This window comes from Anopheles stephensi, chromosome 2, assembly GCF_013141755.1.
Source record: "Anopheles stephensi strain Indian chromosome 2, UCI_ANSTEP_V1.0, whole genome shotgun sequence".
Lineage (NCBI taxonomy): Eukaryota > Metazoa > Arthropoda > Insecta > Diptera > Culicidae > Anopheles > Anopheles stephensi.
In genome coordinates this window covers 76,849,115-76,872,785 of record NC_050202.1, presented here as the reverse complement: position 1 = coordinate 76,872,785, position 23,671 = coordinate 76,849,115, and the positions used below count along the sequence as shown (strand labels likewise).

Sequence of the window (23,671 nt, the reverse complement as noted above, 5' to 3'; positions counted from 1 at the left end):
GATTGCGTTCTTGCACTTTGTCTACCGTCGTCCGACGGCTCCCGGGCATCGATGCATTCAGCTAGGAGTATGGTACAAAAGCTGGTTCACTTTTGTACGCTCTTACCTTAAGGGCAAGTCCAGTGCAACTCCTGGGATGAAGTTTTAATCGACCCTTTTAGTTAATCATAATCAACAGCTTCCAGCAGCTCATAATCATGATCGAGTTAATCCACTCCCAACTGTGGATTGTTCTAGCACGGATAAAGATGAAGTAGAATGTAAATTATTTCTTTTTTCCTAACTTCGCACAAGCCCGCACAGTTCGATTGTAGACTCCTCTTTGTACTGTCGGATTTAATTTCTTAACCAGCTGGAAAAACGAAAACTCAACCTTTCATCAATCAAACATTCCGCACTGGACTCAGCAACATGTCCCTTTTAATTGAATTCATGACAATTTACGACCTTCGAGGGCAGATCCCAATCAGCGCTATCAGGTATTCGGTTGTCCGCTCGGGTTTGTGAGTAGGAGCAAAGGAATTTATCACCTGCAAAACACGAACACAACACTTAATCGAATTGGTTGCAATCAAATCACAACCGACCTCCATTGGACCGAGAGCATCTTCCTATGGGTTTCTTGGGAGTGAAACGGATTCTAACCACATCCAAACCATGCTCCATTGGATAATCAGACAGTCGTACAAAAGGAGATACTCACAAACTTAAAACCATTTTCCAGTCGGCACCGGGAGCAGGGTTTTCGATGTGTAAATTTCAATATTCATCACAAAAACTGACCCATCCCTAATCGAGTAGCTCCAGTGCTAGTGAGAAAGAGAGAGGGCGAGTGTGTTCCGATGAGATCTATCAACCTGTACGCCATTGCGACGGTACCGAAGGGTTTTCGGTAAGGTCGGGTTTATTCGGTGCTCACTAAACTAAATCAAAGAATGCCCACCTTCTCCCGATGGTGGTTCCGAAACAATATGTAATCAATCCCGGGCTCATTGCCAGGGTAAGGTCTGCTACGGCTCGGCCGCCGAGAAATGGGAACGATTGATTGATTTCGATCCCTTTTTCTCTGTCCGATTATTCGATGGACAATCAATTTGTTTCAATATGAATGAATGCGCTTCAACTGCTTCGGACAAAAGCGGAGGGACAAGAATTGAATGCCTCTTTTGCTGAAATGGAGCCGGTTTTCGCTCCGATACCTTCACAAACGCACACGCACCACGCACACACGCACAAGCTGTGTGATGTCGTTGTGAGAAAGGTTTGCTGGTCATTCGTTCGTTCCGTCCCAATAAGTGTGATATCTCCGAATCGAATCAGTTTTTAAGACAACTACCTAAGCCACTTTGAAGCGCATGAAATAAGGGATTGAGCCGGTCGGATGATGAACGGTTGGAGAACTGATACCGAATACCAGACCGGTGTCTGCACGTGCGAATTTGTGTGCGGTACAATACACCGACATCGATACCTTTGGCAATCGGACCATTGATTATTTATGAAGCCGGCAAGACATCAATCTCCGGTACGGTAGCGTGCTTCAACCTGGCTGAAAGTTGAACGTGATTTTTACTTCATTTCTCCATTTCGGTTCAAAGGTAAGCAAAGCTCATTTTTATGATTGGTTCGATGTGAAATTTTCTTAAATTGTAGATCCATTCGCACTCAATTGAATTTGAATCGAGCTGAAGAAAGGAACAGTTACCTCACGGAGTGATGGGTAGTTGATGTTTGAAATGAACTTTAATTACCAAGCTTGATGCGAAAGCATCAGGCATATTTGTACTTGTACATGGTTCGATAGCATTGTGAATATGTAGAGCTGAATGACCGCCTTCAACTAATGATAAGATCATGAGAACCATTGAAGAAGAACCATCTGACATCTACAAAAACGTTTAAAGTACTGGGCGCCTCCATCAATATGTTATAAGCAAAAAATATAATTAACCAGCTTATTCCGAGATACACGTTCAATATGCAGCTCAAAAATGTTATTTTTTATCCTTAATAAAAGTTTTGTTTCTAGTACATACGTCATGGAATTAACTAGTGAATTCAAAATATCGCATTAAATAGAAAATGTTAATGGAGGCGCCCAGTACTTTACTCAGTTTGGTAGATTTCTGATAAAAATAATTTGAGCAGTTTTACGTTAATAATGACAATACGGCGTCAAGCCGTAATCTTAAAATTATAAAATTACGTAAATAACGCATGCTGTTAATCTGCGAGCATTGCCTATTTCTAGAAACAACTTTGCTCTTAAACAGCGGATAACTTCTCTATTAAGGCTTACAAATCTGTAAAGCTCATAAAATTCTTCACCATGTCAAGATCAATCTGCACAAATGAACAAATAGCTCACGAAAAGTTTAACGATATTTAGAGTATCGATAAATTTAAATACCATTGAAAATGGTGTTGATTTATGCACACTCCTCAACCACAAGCAGCCGCTCTAAATGTCGGCTCGCAATAGCGTGTGAAAAACATTGAACGCAATTTGCCAAACGAGCGCAAAACCACTAGAATACATCGATCCCCGTTTCGCTCCACTCGGTTTCGCAACTTTCAAGCACAACGGATGCCTCGTTGCCGCCCGCCCACTACAATCAAGCTAATGAAGCTACAAAATTTGTTTCCCACAAATCTCTTGGGAGTTTTTTTTCTTCTTCCCCTTGTCCCCCACACGATGACAGCCACGTGGGACAACGAGGATGTCTAAGAAAAGCTACATAAAAAGAACCCGTTACTGATGGCGTCCGTTTCACCCAGACCCAGACCGATCCGAGCCATTCCTGGTAACTGATCACATCCTTCCCACCGGGGATCGAATGAAAAGTGTAACAAAACAAACGCAAAGGAGACAATTCGAAGAAAAACGAAACAAAAAAGGAAGGTCTTCGGTACGAACAGGAGAAGAAATGCTTTGATGGGTACGATACGAAAGCAATATGGAAATTCGATCGAACTTTCGTCTTCGGTCCACCTGCCCACGACCTTCCTCGGTGCCGGTGTTGCAGTTCCATGCGACTTGTTTCCGTACCGTCGGGATTTTTGCTCCACACCACTCACCCACCGGAACCGGGGGGAAAAGCGCTCAAGGACATCGTCTCGGTAGCTGTGTCGAAGAAGGATGGTCGACGAAAGCTGCGCTCGAATGAAGCGGCCAACGAGCTGGAAAAACTGTCTCACCTTCAGTGCCTTAGGGTTCGGCGAGGCGTAAGTAATCTCTCGCCGTTTCTACCCAACACTATGCCATCGATGCCTTTGAGGTCGTTTTCCCATGCGTTAAGCCGGTTACATTTGGTCAACATTCGGTTTCTTATTTCTCATTTCCAGCCCCTCCTGCACTCCGTCCGGCTAGCTCCGGTGCGACATTTAGAAGTCAAAGGTATCAATAGGCCTACGCCATTCGAGACGATTTTGGGGAAATGTGGATCGTTTTGTGCCCTAGTGCCTAGCGGAAACGATTGTCTACGGTGGAACCGTTTGGACGAGCGTTTGTAGCTGGCAGGCAACAACCGTGTACCGTGTTGACTTAGGCACCCGGGTACAGTGGTATTGTTTTCCGCAACGGTATCGACCGGATGGAAAAGGTTGAATCAGATTGAAATTCAATGGCAACGCACAGCCGATCGATTGCGCCGCTTTCCGACCGGCTTGCCAACACACAATGGGGCATCATTTTGTCTGGCAGCGTAACCACTTCGAATCTGGTGAATTTGTGCTGGTTTATCGTCGTTGGCATGTGGAAGTTTCGTTTGAAAGGGCGTCATGTAGCTACTTTTTGCTTGACAAGATGGCACAACACTACAGCTACACCGGCGACTCGATATTTACATTGTGCCGTATTGGCCGTTGGCTAAATTTCCGAGCAGGCATGTAAGTGGGACGATAGCAGCACGGATGGGCTTGGTTCGGTTTGTGCTAAGCTGATAGAATTCGATATTTTGCATACGAAGTTGTTTTATTTCTTGACGATGAACCGGGTACGGTTCCTGATGGGAAATGGATTAAGGGGCACATGTTATGGTAATTTTACACCCATAAACGGGAAGATGCAACGAAGTAGAATGTTCCATGGTATCAATAGACTTGTTTATTTATTTTCATTATGCTGTGTATAGTCTAATGTATAAGGAACCAAGCCTTTTTATCTAACCTGACTCATACATTCTGTTGGATAATAAATGGTCGGGGTGAACGGAATTGAAATAAAAGAAAATATTTTCACAAGCAAGAAGTAAACAGAGATTTCCATTAAATGCAAAAAATCTAGATGAGTTGAAGGGTAGAATGCATAAGTTCTGCATGCCTTTTTCAAAGCTTTTCTCTCACAAACCAGTGAAGTTGATTTGCAGTGGTAAAGACAGAGAATGTTATACAGTGAAACATTCTTAAATATTTTAACTCTCAACTTAAATCCACTTCTCCACCTCAATTTACAAGGCAACTGATTAACTCTCCTAGCTGTCCAGCTTACCGTAGCGATGCCACAAAACCCTAAATCCAATTGTGTTCGTTGATTTGTGCATTCACTGCAATTGGTTTTCGCTCAGTTGTCAGTTCCAGATGCGGATAGCTGTCCGAGCGTCGAACCATCTGACAACCAACATTTCACAACCGACTGAATCGGTTTAGTAGTCGAATAAACTTTAACTGCACCATTGCCACCCAACCACCAAAGAACCGTTTACCCCCCGAACGCCTCCAGCATGGGTGCAAGATGAAAGCAACAAGTATCGCCAGTAAATGCAGCTTTCCAACACAATCGATTCACACCAATTCGTTGCGAAATGGATCACCAATTGGCCGGGGCATCATTCTAGTCCCCGGAAAGGGTATTGTGGTTTCCTTCACTGGACCTTACCCCATTTCCAGCGGCACCCCTTTTTCGGGAAAACTTACCGGGACAAAGGTGTAAAGCGGATTGCCGAGTTTCCCTCAAACCCGTTCACTCGTAAAATTCCCAATTGATTTCCATCTAAATTCAACCCCAACCCCATTTGCACGCGATCGCTTTCCCATCTTTGACCAGCTGGATATCTGTAGCAGATATTTTTTTGTTTTGCTTCGTTCTGCTTGCCCTTCTTCCTGTGGCGTCACCTGTGTTGATGATGCTGGAAATGATCTTCACCGAGCTGCCAACTTTGGAACTCCCCGGGTACATACCGAACGCTACTTTCATCCTGCAAAGTGGGAAATGAACCACACTTGGAAACCAAAAACCGCTCGGTTGGACACCGACATTAAAGCGGCTGGTGGCCCCAATACCTAAACTGGGTTAAAATTCTGAATGAGAAATGGATAAACTTTTGCACTCACTTTATACGCGCCATGGGAATCGACATTCCAGAATGCAGGACATCCGTGGCCGGATAAAGTGTGTGTGTGTGTGTTTTTGTGGAAGAGAAGCGAGAGAGAAAAAAAGACAACGAGCGAGTGGAACGATAAAAAAGTTCGATATGTGTGTATGGCCTTTTCCCAGCTAATCCTTCGGGTGTGGTGAGATTTTCTATGCGGTTCCGGGTTTTATGAACTTTTCCCCGTACGCTCACCTGCTTCCGAGGTGACGATTGCGATAAAAGAAAGAGCAAGTGAGACAAGTCCCACACACACGCATACACACACACACACACACACACACACACACACACACACACACACACACACACACACACACACACACACACACACACACACACACACACACACACACACACACACACACACACACACACACACACACACACACACACACACGCATACACACAGAAAAAAGTTCCTGCGAAAACAACCTTCTGTTTTTCGTTCAAATTTATTTTCTTCACGTGCTGCGAGTCCTGCGAGAGTAATTCAGGACTATTATTTTGTGCTAGACCGATTCTCGGCGTCTTGGCTTTTTTATTTGGCTCCTATTTTCTTTTTACTTCAAATACCCGCGGGATGAAAGCGAAATCGTTCACCTTAAATAAAGCTAGCGATAAACAAGCTACCGGGCTGGTGCTGGAGTCGTAAAACCATTGGGTGTGTCAATAAGATTCGAGCGGTTCAAAATATATTTTTTCAAGGTAATTGCGTTGAATTCATTTGAAGTTAAATCGAACTTTATAAATTATACATAATTCTTACATAAAATAAATTAAAAATTACTTACCAATAAGATTTATTTAATGACTCCTATGCAACATGATTAATGTTTCAATAAAAAGATGAAAATTTTCTCAAACACCCCATAAACTTCTACCAAATACAATAGAAAACAATAAGGAAGCAAATATATCGCACTAAATCGAGCGTCATAGCCTTTTAACTTCTGGGAGCAAAGCGAGCGGGTAAACGGGGTGCAAGTAAATAAATGGTTTTGAGCATATACCAACCAGTTTCCTCCCCAGGGAAACAGTCAATTGTGGGCACAAAGCTAAGCAGGAAATAATCTTTTACCAGATGATTCGGATCAAATGGTTCGAGGACAGGAAAAACAACCGTGTTCTTTACTTATGGAATGAAGTGGTCGTCGCAAAGGAGAAACAGAAAAAGCTGTGAACTTTCTTAGATTTGTTTCTCAGACATGTGCAACAATATACACAGTGACAGCGAGAGCGAAGTACTTGGGAAAGGAGAACGGAGATCTATTGCAGAAAAACTTTTTTCCGGTTTAGTTTTTCCGCGCTAAAACGAAACAAATGCTTTGAGAATTTTGTTTTATTTTTTTCCTGCTGGTCACAAGATTTCAACATGATGAGATAGTTCGGTATACAATGCGACATGAAGACACGAAGCACAGGAAAAGCAAATAAATGTTTATCGCACTGTTTTGGTCGCCTTGAAGAATAAGAAAGTATATTTTTTTCGATTTATGTTTACCAAGACAATTTTCCATTTTGCACAAAGCAATGACGGCAAGTGAAAACGAATTCGTAGTTTTTTTTTTCCCTAGAAACATGGCACAAAGTCACCACAATATTTTGACACAAACGACAGCTTCAACACACCCGAAGCCATTTGCGGAGGAAAAGCAGGCGCCAAGAGCAGAGCGAGCGGATAAACATTTATTAAAGAATCTTCTTCTCGCCAAAGCACCAAGCACCGTGCTACAATTTAAAGTCTTGGCGCGCTCGGAAAAACAAGCCCCTTAAGTTACGATTCCGTCTTTTCCCCCCCAAAAAACCAACTAATGGAAAAGGCGAATTTTCAGCGAGCCCATTAGCAAATTGAAAGAAACATTAGGGCTCGTTATTTAAAGGATGTGTTGGGAGGGAGAGAGAGAGAGAGAGAGAGAGAGAGAGAGAGGATGCAGGGTAAGAATATTCCGGGTTTTCCGGTCCACGAAAACCACCTACCACACCCCATAAGCCGCTGACCCATGGGTGCTTCTAATGCGAAAATATTGCCCCACCATTTTGGGAAAGGAAAGTTTAAGTTAGTGTTTCGGACCGTTTTTCCGGCCGGCTTTCGGCTGTCGCTCTTTAATTAGATATTACTACCGGGCCGGGGGAAAAAAACGAGGAAGCACGTGCGCGCGGAAGTGGATGATTCGAGAAAAGTGAGCAACCGTTTAGTAGGCCATGATCGTTCGGTACTTGTCCTTGAAAGTGATGCGTTGGTAATGGTTAGCAGTCGAGCATTTAAAGCTCGTTCTCTGTTTTCACAAGGCTCTGATGGGCTCTCAATTTTGCCATCGTTTAGGGAATACAAACGTACGTCTCATCTTATTTTTATTTGTTGTTGTTGTGGTTTCGTGTTTATTTTTTACACGCCTATCCCACTCACACCAACCAACCGGTCACACAAACCCAACTTTTATCGATATCAGCTTAGCTTTTTGGTTACAAATTTTGCTCCGTTCCATTAAGATGAGGCGACACTTTTCTAGATCAAGATAGCGATCATGGGTCGCAACGTTGTGTTCCCAGGGCGGTGAGAAAAACCATTGCCAGCATCTCGTTAACAAGGAAACTACACGCTTCTTTCATCCCAAACCCTGGACAAATATTTCAAGGTGGATTAGCACCAACCGCTACGGGAAAAGCGGGCGCTTCTAGCGGATAGCTCCTACCCCTCTCTATTAGGGCGGTTTAATTAGCACCGGAAGCAAACACCAACACTCGCTCACCTGCAGCGAGCGGCACTTGCTAGCTACAGCAGGTTTGCTGGCTCTTGCGGTATTTTGCGATCTTGGAGACTTTCGTTGCACGTTTGATACGGCTTTTTCTCACAACCCCAGCTACTGGCACATTTGTGCTTACGAAAGTAGTGCCCCTGGCCATTGTCGGTGTCGCATAATTACTACGGTTGCTGAGGTTTCCCAAGCGCGTGCGGACGAGAGAGGTAGAGAGAACAAATAAGTTTCAAATTTAATTATTTCGAATTAGCATATAATCTTATTGCCACAATAATGCCCGTAGCCGGATTATGGCTCCGGATCATTCCACCCACCCTGAACACCCACTAGGCTGTTAGTTCTCCTTTGCTTGGATATCGACCTGTCACACGTCCAGGAACGAGCGTCGGTACGCTGGCATATAGGCTGGTACAAACACACTGAAAGGGTTAGGCTGTTCCCTGTGGCTATCACCTACACTCCTCTGCAACTCGGTTGATCCAGTTACAGAACGTACTATGTTCATCAGGCATTATTTGCGGACGAGCTTGTCGACGCTCCTATGCTTGGGAACGGACTGCGAGGTCACATAAATCCTCCACATCAACCGTACCGTTCAACGATCGTCCACACCGTCGTCCAGTATTCTCGACCAGTAAACCCCGTACAAACTAGTGTGAACTCTCTCGGGCAACCACACTATCGAACTGCAATGTAACGATGAACCACAGCAAAAGGGAAATATTTAAGACATTTCAATAATAGACCAGCTCGACGCATCGACTCCTGGGATGCGAGGCAACCAAAGGGATTACGGCGCTGGGCGGAAGAAGGAAGCGATAGCGTCATTAGATTGGAAGCTTGAGCTCGTTGTACTTTTGGAAAATGGAATCAAATGAACGATTCCAGCCGGGGGGAGAAGAACGAACGGTGCAAGCTTGATTGTATAAATAATCCTTACCAAGGTGATTGCGAACGGTTTAGCAGGAACAAGCATCAACCGTAAGCTGCGATAGCTCCTGCCAGCAATCAAAGGCAACCCCATGTGATGCGATGGGAAGCAACAGGGAGGTTGAAAGGTGTAACGTATTCCGGGCACCGAACAAACAGGAATCGGATCTAATGAATGTCTGGAATGTGGTTCTCGTTTACTAACGTGCTGTTGAAAATGTGACACAGCGTACAGCGGGAGGTTGGGATACGTTTCAGCTCGGTTCCAGTCGGGCGCTTAGTTGTGCCCGTGTGATTACTTACCATTATCTTGTAAGACGCTGTCCGGAATGATTAGCCCGTCGGTTGGGTTGGGCTGGAATGTGTGTGCTCAGGGCCCTATTTTACTGAGACATCGTTCTTCGCCGTTCTGAGCGGTTCGATCCTCGGTGGAATTGCGATTGAAGCAGGCGAAACACAAAGACCGCCACTTCTTCAAACATTCAGCTTAGTGCTGGGTTTGATAGTTGGAGCCTTTGAATATTGGAAAAGCTGATCAAAGTTTTGTGAAACAGTTCAAGAAAATAGAAATAAACAGGTGACAATAAGAATCAATTGACACATTTAGCACTCACGAATGCCTTGGAAATGGATTTGAGAGGGTTTGACCATCTAGAAACGAACGTACAAACTGCAAATGCTACACTGTTCAAAAAGTCTGAAGGTCACTTGATACTGGACTCAATTCTTTGTCTGTTACTTCATTTAATGAATCTTAGAGTCATTAAACTTAAAACGCTTATTTTTTATAAACGAAAAACATCTTCTAACGCCTTTCAAACAGAGGGCTTTCAATTCCTTTTTAGCAATTTTTCAAACCATTTTTAGCTCGGAAATTCCTATCACTGCATTGAAGGAATATTCTGCTTTCATATACACACTTGAACTGATATCTCTCTCTTTTTCTCTTTCTCTTTCTATCCATATAAACCCAAATATGGCATCCATCTCTCTTAAAATAAATATGACAAGAAAAATCCTACATGAAAAGAGGGAAAATTATTTCACATGCCTAAAATTTCAAACCAACCACCATAATCCGGTCTGATATATCACACACTTCTACTCATCACCGCCGTCGTAATTACTCCCAGTATCTGGAGATTATCTTTACGATCCTCACCCCATTTTACCACAAAGTAAAACTTAACAGACCCTGTTTTACTAACCGGCTCCATGCTGCCGAGAACACAAAAACGCTCTCCTGCAGTAATTGATACATAATTATTCAAAACTACAAACCACTCCATCACGGTACCGACCAGCTTCAGACAGTGGTTGCAGTTAGGACTGCAGCAAAAAAAAGGAGGATATGAAAATCTTCTCTCGCAAAATCAACCCTAATCCATGTATCCCAGCCAGCCCCCGTTCCGTTTGTTCAGTTTGACGTTCCATCTCGGAGACGACAGCTGCTTGTTGCAGCTCTAAATCAACTCAACCCGACTTCTCTCTCTCCCTCTCTCTCTCTCTATCTCTCTCCCTCTCTCTCGGCGCCAGCTCCGATTAGGAACGTTAGTACAAGTAAATTGAAGCAATCTTTCTCACGAACGGCAATAAAAACCATCGTCCTTCTGCTTTCCTGCTTTATCCGATCGTACACTGCCCTTCGCTTGCACCTACCACACCGGATGGGACGTGTCCACGGTCGATAGCAGCACACAATAAAATATGATGCAATTAAAGGCAGCAAGTGCGCTGTCTAGATGTTGCCCCACTCGGTGTACGCTTTTGTGTGTGAGCTCGCTGTGTAGTCCCGTGCTCAGCGTTGCCCTTTTTTGCTTGCGTACCGTCGGAGTTATTATGCCGCACAGCAACATGCCAATCGTGTTGCTGGCAAACAGGACCCCTCTCATCCTTCGATGGGTGGGGGGAGGGCTCATTTTCCAACCACGTCCTTACCGACAATGGGTACCGGTAGCAGATGAAGTGAGATGAAATGGTTCTTCACTGCCGGCGCTGCTCACTGCTTGCGTTCGGCAGCAATCGGGTTTTATTTTCTCCATGGAAATACATTATTGAACACATCGTTGAGCAAAATTAATTGAATGTAGAATTGATTAGACTTTATGCTGTCGGTACGTTGGAGAGTGAAGCTGTACGATGTACCCGTCGGAATTATTGTACAGCACGTTGTTTTCCCTTCCTGCGTATGTGTGTCTTTACTACGCATCCTCACTCACATCAGGATGTAAGTATGTTCCTTGAACAAGAATTAACAAACGATTACAGTAAACATGTAGCAGGAATCTATTACTCACAAGATTGGTATGTAATGGTGAGATTTTCTCGGAAAATTCATCCTTCATCCTTACCAACATCGCACAATGCAAACGGCCCACAATTGAACCAGCACTCCGAATGTCATTTCTCATCCTCAACACAGACAAGAGAGTAAAAATGTAAATTTCCTCACTCGAACAGTAGAGTTTCAGCAGAGCAAGAAAACACTAAACACGTTCATCCCAATCAACCCACGGCGGTGGTCGATGAGCTGGAAGAAATAATGATAGCCACTGCGTCGGGTACCAATAATGCCGGCAGGCAACATAATAATGTGCCAACTTTCCACCTCATCAATCCTCCCTCTTTCCATTCCCTCTCACACTCTCTCTCCCACCCTCTGGCCCTTGTTTTCCTCGCATCAGTTTCCGTTTGAGTGATCATCGACGGTACCGGACCCACGGCCGGAACCGGGCACCGGAAAATGAATGCCAAAACGTGCTGGGAAAATTTCAAGCAAAATTGAAAGCCCGTAGTCATGAAGGCGCACGTTGCACGGTACGCCCGAGTGTCTCATAATTTTTCAAATGGGAAAATGAATTCATTACACAATGATGGATGACTCGTTTTGCCTGATCGGGAACTTGGAGGACCCGCGGTAGTCAGCACGGTTCGAGAATATGAAATTAGAACCCACATTAATTTTCCCACAGTGGCAAGGGCTAGTAATGAAGTTTATTTTAAGGGTGAAATTTGTTCAAAATGTGTATGGAATTATTCAGCCTTGGAACGCTGTGTGGGCAGCCTTAAAATTCTTCTCATGTTTTGTTGATTAAAATTTACCTTTAATCGAATTCCATTTTATTGTTATGCCCTGGGTAAATTATGGCATTGAGGAGTCGATCGGAAAGCAATACTGGATTTTATTTGAACACAAACGTTGTTAGTAAAAAATGCAATAATTCTTTAAAGCTTTTTCAAAATGATTATTTGTTCAGCTACTCGTGATGCATGTTGTGTGTATGCTACGAACACTGAGTTGAACATTTTCGTCACCCTTCGTGAACGAAACGCTTGATTGCTTATTTCATTACCAACCATCATACAAATCACGACCCATCTTCAACTGTTCCGGCGATCGGAACGATAATTTGTTTTCAAAACCCATCCGAACACGACCGTTTCCTTCACTGGCTGTAGCTCGCCCAGAAGCTCACCCGCAAACGGAAACGCACCACACTTTGCTCAATCAGCTAACGCTGCGTTCGCCGTCGATGCGCGGGTTTCGCTTTAAAAGATCAAACATAATTACTTCACTAATTGAAGGCAAACACGCTGCCGGTGATGGTGTGCGCTCTGCAAGCGAAAATTTGTTGTGCTGGAAACGTTCTTCGTACTGTCCTTTCGTTTTCGTTCAGCAGTTAGGTGACGGAATGGCATGAGGGACAGTGAGAGAGAGGGAAAGAGAGAGAGCTACGAAAAGGTATCAGCAACGGTGGAATATCAGTGTAATCAAGGGCCAAAGCTTGCCCGAGCTCGTTTGTGGCGATTCCGGTCGTTTTTTGACAATTTGATGCGCAAAATTAAATTGGGATCAATTTATCACCATCGCAGCGGGGTGAGTGATTGCGAGCTGATTGGACTGGTAGGACTAGAGGGCAATGCTGTGCCACAAAAAAAAGAAGAAGCACTCTCTCCCAGACGAACAACCTGAAATTGACACAAGCATCATGATTGTCAGCTCGATGACGGAGAAATACGCGGGCTGCGTATTAAAAAAAAAAAGAAACTCCAACGGTGGCGAGTGAGTGACGCACAACCGCATCGATCCGTTGGCAAACAGTGCCAACCTCGTTCAGCTCGTTGACAAGACTTTGGATGATGTTTCTGAGGGGAAAACATCACAACAAAAAACCGAAACCAAGGCCAAAGCCCGAACCGCACCCGCTGATATTGAACGGATTAAGGATTAAGCAAAGCAGCGCCCCACAATCGTCTCCATAGCAATGGCGAAAAGAGTTGGCCTCCCGTGTTGCTAGACGAGCCACTTCCGGGTTTCACTGTTGACATTTAATTTATTCAAAGCTATTTATCATAAAACGGCGCTGGCGAAAGACTGAGCGAGTTGTCGCCAAAGGCCCCGTTCGCGCAACTGTTGACAGATTCGCCAACAACCGGATCCACGGGTTGCACAATTCCACCTTGCTGCCTTGCTGGGACGGTAAATCTGTGCGTGATGGGTAAGACCGTTCGGAATTGATGACAGAAAACTAACCGAATGACAAATATTAGCAATCTATTTGAATTATGTTTACACGGTAAAATACCTTTCGCTACGGACGATCGCGTACCGTATGGCGAGTGTTGCCTGTTCCACCTGCGGGAGATGGGTAACTATTGCGTAGAACGTCACCCTTTTCATAGTGTAAACGAAGCATTCGGTGATTGCCGCCCAAAAATTATCCTTCTCGCTGATAAATGGATGGTAATTAGATGTTCTAATTCGATGTTTCCGATGCAGGGCGTAGAAGAAGCTAGGCACGCTAAGCTTTTCATTTATTGCGTGCTGATGCCCTCAGGTTGTTGCGTGTGCCGTTGTGTCAACATACCCATCAAAGCAGTTTAAAGCGATCTGTTCGATACCGCAAACAATCATGCTAATGGATGGTACAACGAAGGCCACAGGGAAACGTTTGCAAAGAATGTAGACATGAACGGTGTCCGAATTTGTACTAGCTTCAGGAGACATAAAGATTCAACATCATTCATCAATCCCCGGTTTGACAGGACTCACTATCCTGGTAGAAGTAAAATCAAGTCACGGAAGCCATAAATAGCAGGTTATGGAGTTTCAAGGTCTTGGAGGTCTTGAAGAGCCAAAGAAGGTGAACATAGTAAACACGGCCCATGAATTCTTTAACAAGATTGAGTGTTGATAATTACAGTCTTCAAGTGAAACCATTAAAATCAGACCAACATTATTAATCTTTTGGCCCTCACAAGCATTTAAAGATGCAAGGAATTCAATGTAATATCAATGTAAATAATAAATGTATTATTAACGTTTATTACCATTTAAACATTCGTCGAATAACTCCCCTTCATCGAGTCAGCCTAAAGATATGCAATCCGACTAGCACCTTGAATTTGTTGCGATTAAATTATTATTTGGAACAATTAGATTTAGAGCTTACGTTATCGGAGAGGTAAATAAACAAATCGTTATGCGATTATGTATTTTGAAGTTGCTTTTGAAACACAAACAAAAATCATGTAATCCTCATACATATCTGTGCCACGTCGATGGTTTACTTCAATTTACCCTCTGCGACAGGATTTCTTTCCTCAATTGTAACGTGCGCACTTACACACACCAGTCAACACCTTCCTGGAAAAGCGGATTATCGCCGATAGCTTCTGCCAACGCAATATCAATTGTTTCGTTTTGCTAATCCAATCGTACCAGATGGCAGAAACCGATTACCGAACCGATGCCTGGTCGAAAGTTATTGTCTTTTTTTTTTTGTCTCTTCTCTCCTATTTTGAGAACAGGAGCACTACCACCCCCGTTGGAATATGTTTAACTTCATCGGATCGGTTTATGTTGCTGACGGCAGCCAATGGCTTTATGTCATTTTCCAAGATGACAGGGAAAATCCCCTTGCCCTGCCATACCAATCTTCCCAATCTAACACCTGCCTGCGAGAATGCTCAATCAAGCAAAGGCATTCATAGCCAGCGTCCATCGGATTAGGCACTCTGAGCCACACCTTTTGTGCAATAATATTTATTGTGATTAAATATAAGTCACTTCCGGCCAGCTGGATCAGGTGACACTGGTACCGGGCTGCTGTGTGTCTTTAGCATCGTTTACCCACCCTTAGGCACCCTGGACAGACTCGTGTACACACAGAGCGATACATACACCTGACCATGCTGCTGCCAAGCATAGCTGTCCATGCTCAATTCGCCGGTGGTTTTGAAAACGAATGTCCATGCTTCAACTTCATCGCTTCCACTGTTGCTACACGAAGGGAAAAGTCTTCCTTTTGCTGGTTCTCGTTACAACAGCAACTGTTGTTATTTTGTATGCTGTCCCCGAGGGTAGCGAAGCGAGTTCGCCTTTTGCCGGAATGGGAACTTTCGTACGCTTCCTTCGTCTCCCTCCCCGTCCCTCGTTTTGCCAACCATTAACGAAGACAGGACGAGGGCACTCATATTTCATCGCCAACATCATACTGCTGCAGCAAGAATTAACAGGCTGACATTGTAATCTACCTATCCACTGTTGGGGTGACCTGCCATCGGTGGTTTGGGCGGTTCGTGTGCGACCCAGCATTTACTGGAAAAGTCCTCCTGTGCTTTGTCGGGTTCCTGTTCAATATTTCCCCGAATCAAGGTAGCAAGATTTAGACGCGTGCGGCAGGCACAGGAACGGTGTGGGGTCGTTTATGATAAATTTGTTACAGTTTGTTTCTCCTCTTGTTACTCTTGCTACCCTGCAGACTTCCTGCCAGACTTCCTGAGTTCCGGTAAATGGTTAGCTGTGCTCCGTACAACCAACTTTTAAAACACCATTTTCACTTTGTTGCCTATCGTTAAACCTATCCAAGTTCTCTCTGATGGCGAAGGAAGGTAGACGTTTTGATTGTTTTACTCTTGTGCTAGAACAAGGGCTTCCATGTTCTTTATTTTTAACCGTTGTAATATTATAAATTAGCATCCAGCATCCAATATGCTGATATGGCTTTATAAGTCACTTTTCAACATTTTCTCAGTAGCTTCATCGTTGGTCAAGCGTTGCGCGATGAGTTACAAAAAGAGACCAATGAGCCGGTTACTATTGGATTCAAACCAACAGACACATCCTTCTGTAGAACGCGCACTGCATGATGAACTCAAAACCAGTAAAGCGGACAGAAGATGCATCACTTGCCTGATTTCCTGATAGCAAATTTTGGAAGCATCGTTTCTAGGCTTTCCTTTGGGCTATTGAATGTTGATGCTGCTGGTTGTGCGTTGTACAGCAATAGCATCAAATCTAATGAATGAACGATGGTACGGCGGTATGAGGTTTCTGCACTTTGAAAGGACATCTAGACCGCAGGTCTTCCTGGGTTGCAAAGGAAGAACCTACCTGAACAAAAGTGAAATGATTTCCGTTCGTTTGAAGTTTCAATTGAAAGGGTTTGTCGAGTTTCATTGCCTGTAGCTTTATGAGATTTCTCAACTACTCGTTCGTACAGGTAGTAGCTGTGTTGTATACACTTTAGAAATACGACGAAAATCATGAAGGGATTCAGTGTTTTTCTGGATAGGTTCGAACCATTTTTGGAAATTATATTTGATTCCGTACAGAATGGAATAGATGAATAACGCAGCTGCTTTTGGTATGCTAGCAGTAGTTTTGGAGACATTTTGTTTAATGCTTTTTGCTCAACCTTAACCCAATACGACGATACCACTCATAACGGACTGATAAACAAACGCAGGTAATCGTTATTATTATGCCGTATCAAGCGGCATAATCATTACCATCGTTAAGCTTGACAGCGAAAAGGGCGCCCTCGAAGCCCATTCATCAACCATCGCGCCGAAAACAATTTTCACGGTCAGTTTCGTTTTATCTCCCAGCGGTAATGAGCAGTTAGTTCGTCCTCGTAACGATACTTCCGCTGCAGAGAAGGAAAACAAAAAACAAAGAACACAGGGCACGAGTTTTCTGTACTGTCATTCAATTAAGCACCGGTTGACCTAAACATGAACAAATGAGAGAGTTTTTATGTCCTATCAGTAGATGGAGAAGCAAACCATTGAGAGGGTATAACATAATAACGAGCAAGGGTTTTATTTCTGTTTTCGAGAACAATCATCTATAATTCGACCTAATTAATGCTGCGTGCCCATGATGGATGAGTTTCGAGCATGTCAATGGCGATATTTATAGTGCTCGGAGTTACACCGATGCTTACTCAATACAGCTTTTTATTAATTTCCTTTTTGTTCTGCTCTTTTCCACCATTTCAGACGTGCCGACTCACCTGGAGAAGGTGCTGGTTAACGAGACGGCACAAATCAAATGCGACGTGTCGTCCAACCTCACGAACGATCGTATCCTGCTGGTAGTGTGGTACAAGGATAACGTACCAATCTACAGGTAAGAGATTGTTTTTTTTTGCTCTCGAATCTTTCAAGGGAAATTTAAAACTATGGATAGAAAATCAAAAATATGTAGTTTCATTACAAGAAACTTTCTTAACTAATCTCGTTGCTTCCCCGAAGCTTGAAGACCGTCTCTTGACTTTCGATTCGATGCCATTCGGAAACCCACAATAGCTTAAGCATATTCATCGTTTACCGTGACGACAAGACGTGCGTGAATAAGTATCACCCTGGCTCTTGTCGAATTTTGTCTTTGGGTTTGGCCAATTCCATGAATTTATCGTTCGTTGACACAGACCAACCCCCACCGGCTTGCTTTAAACCTTTCTTATCACACTGCTTCTCTGCGTTCTTTGCGCTGCTTTATATATTCATTTTTCCCACCCATTTTCCAAACGGTGCTTCGTGACGATGGTGACGAAATGATCGTAAAATATTCAAACCATCAATCTTCTCGTTTTACACGACCCAATAACGATCGGTGGCTGCTCTCGAGAGGCCAAACCCCTGCTCGCTTCCACCAATTACGCTAAGCTCCCGCTTTTTCTCCCGTGAGTGCGAAAAGCCGGGCCGGGTACGTTGAGCGTCATACTTGAAACTGAAGCTGGTGCACAAAATAGAAACATAAAAAAAAGAACTGCTACCCACCCAAACACCCACACACACACACTTTTTGCTCGGATGACAATCTCGATGGTGGAGCTGCGTGCTTCGGTTTAGAAAAAATAATTTACATATCGATAACTTTATCAGGCACATCGTTTCGTTCGTTTTCGTGGAGGCTTCCCGTGTTTTTTTTTCTTTCGTATCCCTCCGTTGCTCTTCGCAGCCAGCCAGATGACAAAGTCGGTAGCAAAACGTTCAGCAGCTTCAGGGGGGGGGGGGGGGGGGGGCTGATGAAAAGATCAACACACGCTGATGGCATGAGAGAAAAAAGGAAGTAAAAATAGAAAAATACACCATCTCAGCCACTTTACCATCGAACTTCGGGGTGAAAAACAATTTTCAATCTAACTACCAGTTTCCCTGCTGCCGTGACCCATACCTTGAGTCGTCATGTTTTTCACACGACTTTTTTCTTCCTTCACCCGGTACGAAGGTAAACGTCATTTTTTTGCATGAAAAGGCTCGAGTAAAAATATATATATCACCTCACACGGGAGTCTGATGGTTTTTCGAAGGATGCTTGCTCAAGCACACACGGAGACACCCCAGCGATGCATATATTTTAAGCGAGCAATGGCAGCAGTAGGCAGCCACATCCTCAGCATAAACATATCGCCTATTTTCATAATAATATTGAGCAAGAATAGCATCAAAAACGTAGCCGAACCGAACGTTCGCACTCACCTGCCAACAACGGTATGAGTTGTGGGTGCGAATGTTTCAGATTTTTTTTTTAACGCCCAATGGAGTTTCCTCTGCTGCGCCCCCTGCTTAACCTGTTCTCTCTCACACTCTCTCTACCTGACCTGCGAAGAACTCGCACACTCTCCGGTGGAACGCAAATTGGATTGGATATGTGATGAGGATCGCAAACAAGATATCGTACCCACCGGTTGTTGTTGCAGTACGCACCGAGCCTTTCTCCGGAGACTCGCGTCTTGCGGTGCGACAGTCTAATGCTTGTGTATTCATAAGTGATGGCTTTGCGTAGAATTTCTGTTTCGTTTTTTTGTTGTTGTTGCTCCTCGCTCTTTCATGCGCTTCCCACATTGTCCCTGGGTTGCGTCTAAGCTTTTGAGTGGATGGTGGTACGGTAGCGAACACGATGGCGCTACTATCATCTCACTTTATGCCTCGTGACAGGATGTAGCAGCGAAAGGTCGTGCCGTGAGTACATAGGGAAATTGATGTATATGTATGCATATCGCATATTTAACATAAAAATACAAACCATTTCTCACAGCGAGCGGGGCACTGTGTGGCAAAACCCGTGCGTTTCATCAACGTGGAGCTTTCCATTTCTAGCCAACGAGCCAAGCAATAAGGTTATGTTCGAGATTATATATGTTCGTATGATGTTCACAATCAAAGCGAACAACTTATTGTGTTTTACGTGAGAAATACAGGGTTTCCGAGAAGAACTAACGATGTGCGAGCCATTTCTGGGCAAAGGCTAGGATGAAGTAAACAACTGCCAGGTAGAACTGGCGATATGTTGCCCTTTCTGGACTATGGCCAAGTTGAACTAGACACAGGCTAGGTTGAAGTGGACGATGGCCAGGTTGAACTGAAATGTCAAATTTGAAACAATTGCTGAAGCGTTCGCAAACGGTTGGGGTAACGCTTAATTTTAAAAAATATTTAAAAAATGACCGGTAAAAACCATATTATTTGTAATAAATTTTTTTAAAGGATATTAATAGAAGAGAACGCTTCAATTGCAACGCAGCTCGTATGTAATTATAAAATTATTATTTAATGCGCTTTGAGCTTTAGAATTTGCAATGGCTTGCTTCAAGATATTATATTTATTGAACTCACCTAAATTTAGCGTATATTGCTTAATTACACTGCACTTGGAAAGCAAAAATAACATTACAAAAAAATTATTTTTGAGCAATGAAACATGCTCAAAGAGCTGTAAACAATAATTTTATAATTACATACGAGCTACGTTGCAATTGAAGCGTTCTCTTCAATTAATATCCTTTAAAAAAATTTATTACAAATAATATTGTTTTACCGGTCATTTTTTAAATATTATTTAAAATCAAGCGTTACCCCAACCGTTTGCGAACGCTTCAGCAATTGTTTCAAATTTGACATTTCAGTTCAACCTGGCCATCGTCCACTTCAACCTAGCCTGTGTCTAGTTCAACTTGGCCATAGTCCAGAAAGGGCAACATATCGCCAGTTCTACCTGGCAGTTGTTTACTTCATCCTAGCCTTTGCCCAGAAATGGCTCGCACATCGTTAGTTCTTCTCGGAAACCCTGTAATGTTAAACCAGCCTAGCTAAACTTTATTATGAAATTTTAAGATTGAGCTATTAAAAGTCTTAAAAAAATCATCAATAAAGTAATTAAACTGTTAATAACTTGAATTATCCTCTTATCAAAAAGAATGAAGATTGAATTATTGCTCAACGTCCAAATAAATTTCACACAATGAGCAATTCTTGGTACCATGATCAGGATCCATTGAAAAATACACGAAACCAAATTCCACACATTTAAAGCCATTAGAAGACATACGCTAAAGAAATACCAAAAACCATCCCTAGACAAACACCCTTGCAATCGGTGTACGCCATAATCTCCCAAACATCCTGGATATAAATTTTCATCCCGCACCGAACACTGAACCACGTACCGAAAGTTTGGCACGGCAAAAATAACACAGGTCGTATTCGTCGTGCGTCGTTTGTTACAATCCCAACGGTGGAAAGGGATGCCATGTTCGGAATCCTTTTGCTCGGTCGTCTGATCGATCGCCTATGCGTGTGCATCTAGCACGTTACAGCAGCTCCAAAGCTACTGTTTGCCGTTTTAGACGGATGGTTTTGCAGGCTTTCCAAACGCCAAAGAGGCCCCCCCCCACCCCGCACCTCCAACCCGAACCTTGATAAAATCCAAAGTAAGTGATAGTGATATTGAGTGGTTCTCACACGGGCTTGCACCATAGCCTTCGCCATGGCTCTTCGCTGGCTGGCAGTTTTTCACATGCAATAAGGGAAATGCTCTTAGCTGACACGGAAGCTCGTCTGAAAGTACTTCACTCAACCTTTTTTTTCCCTCGTATGTGTGCTGCTTTTTTTCTTCTTCGCTTCTTTTTTTGATCGATGACGAAAACACGACGAGCTTCCAAAATAAATGGATTTGTTTGGTTGGGTCTGTGGGCGTACACAGGAAGATCTTGCCGCCCCGGACCCACACAAGTCAGCCTTCACTGAAAGCCGTGTGCTTGTGTTTGTGTGCGCTCGAGGATGTGAATAGGATAGATTTGAATATGTTTATCGTTGCGGAAGACGCAGACGGTTCCCCCTTCGAAGGTGAAGCCGACGCTAGCTTTAACGTGCATGGCTCGACAAGAAATGATGAAGTGGAGTGTTTTTTTTTGTTACTCTCGGATACAGATAGGAACCATCCTGAAATGGACGGTGGTGTGTTAGTGCCTCACTAATGGAAGCATTCGGGACCCGCCCCCACGGTCTCGATTATAACAATGAACTTCACCCAGAAGCGTTTGCGTGGATCGTTGGGGACAGATCATCGATGCCGCATAATGGCCCGGTCTGGTGGTTGAATACGTTGTCAATCAAGGTGATTAATAGGAAAAGTCGCAAAGATGTGGTTGAACCTGTCTGTTTCGAATGGAGGGAGGGAGAGAAAGAAAAGTTTCATGCATCATTCTTGAATTCGGCTTTCCAGCGAATGTTCCAAATTTCCCGGAAAAAATAAACAATTCCGGCTTTAAATAAAATTTCAGCTTAAAGCGTGCATGTGTGGTTTCATTTCTAATGGGACTAAAATTACTGCCTACACGTTTGTCAAATATAGCACAAATTCATTGGAAACACTCAACCTCCGAAACGTACCTTCACAGCCGATAAGTGGTGCCTCCCTTTCCACGGAACACAATTCGATTACGATCGTTTCCAACCATCATTATCGCATGGCCACAAATGTGCTCCATGCTCGAAACATTCACCACGTGCACAGGTTCTGCCCCCTTACTTGTGCCCCATTTTCCTGGGCCGATCGAATTTCTTAATGAACACACTGTAAACATGGTGCGGGGTGGTGTTGGCTAGCATTATGGTACGCTCACTCGAAATCGATACTCCATCCGGGGCGGGAGAGCGTAAAGGAGATGGCTCCCGACGGAGCGTCACATTCTGCAACAGTGCCACTTCGCATCGAGTGCTCATCGACAACGGTATCGATACATTTTGCCACTAGAACCTACCAACCACTCGAGACGCAACATCTTCTCAAGATGACGCTGAGAAGCTGTCAAACCACTCCGGGCATTCGAGAACCTCCGGTTTGATTGTTTAGGTGTCTATGGTGTGGGGTGGTGGTGGTGGTGAGTTTGAATTCTCGATTCCGAATGCCAACTTTCCATTGCCTAGGCACTTCAAGCGGGCACGGGTGTATGAAATTCAATACCAACCATCAGGCTAAGAGCGTAGACATACTCCTCCTGTGTGCATGGGTCACATACGGTGTTGGCTTCCGCACCAAGTCCGAGGTGCGCTTGGTACGTGCTACAGGTCCAAAACCGAGTAGCTAATCCGAAACCGATCCCAATAGCAAGATTATTCAAATAAGGTCAAGACCTTCGAGGAGAAATCGGCTCAAAGTCAAGCACTGCAACAAAACCGAGCACACACAGCAAACTCGGCATGCACACCAACCGCTGAAGGTATGATGCACCTATCGACAGGAGGGCCACAGGTACGGGGTAAACGTAAATCCGCCAACCACACTTCACTTTATCGACAAAACTCAATCGTACATCTTGCCTGCCATGGGGCGGTAAACAAAAGTTTTGCTTCCATTTTCGCATCGGCACGGCGGTGGAACCGGAATGGTTTCGCAAACGGTGGTAAGCTCAAACAACACAATTTATGGGAAAATAAACTCGGCACAAATACTTTTAGCTTCTTTTAATTTGTCCCAAATACTGCTTGTGTCCCTTTGGGCCCAATTAGGACGGGACCGGTGTATAAATAGACGAGGCCTGGGAACCGACGACAAACTATCCGGTTTGAAAGTCAGGCTATTTGTCAAAAAAACGTCTTCATTTGTCCCACGAGCAGCATGGAGACTCTCGGGCAGGATATTACTTTGGTCGTTCTACTTTTTCTGCTTCCCCGTTCGATCCCGTTCGACCGAATCAGAATATTGAATCTCGACTCTTGTGTAGTTTTTTTTTCCCTGCTTCTTCATACAACCATCCTTAACGACCTTCGCACTGGTTGGAGAGCGTCCCGTGAAGAAAGACACGGCAAACACTAGTCTGAACTTCATCGTCATCGTCGGTGCCATCGACAAAATTGGAATAGATAGGATAGGTAATAGTTACCTGCGGCTGGGTAACACACAGCGGGTGAGGAATCGTACCGTTTTCCATGCAAATCACCTCCCTCTATCGGTGCCTCCTTTCCGCGAAGCTTCGTTCACCCTCCACGCAGGGCTATAGAAGTACAGTCCCGGACATGTCAACAAATAGAATGAAA

At 44.0% G+C, this 23,671-nt stretch overlaps 1 protein-coding gene across 2 annotated transcripts in view; it reads left to right on the top strand.

Annotated features, from left to right (window-relative positions):
- The window catches only part of LOC118503688 (hemicentin-1), a 182,481-nt gene that overhangs the window by 48,581 nt on the left and 110,229 nt on the right, over positions 1 to 23,671 (top strand). For both annotated transcript variants that reach the window (XM_036037231.1, XM_036037230.1), the window contains exon 3: positions 17,348 to 17,477. In XM_036037231.1, the coding sequence (XP_035893124.1) occupies positions 17,348 to 17,477 (130 nt within the window). The remainder of the gene's footprint in view (positions 1 to 17,347; positions 17,478 to 23,671) is intronic.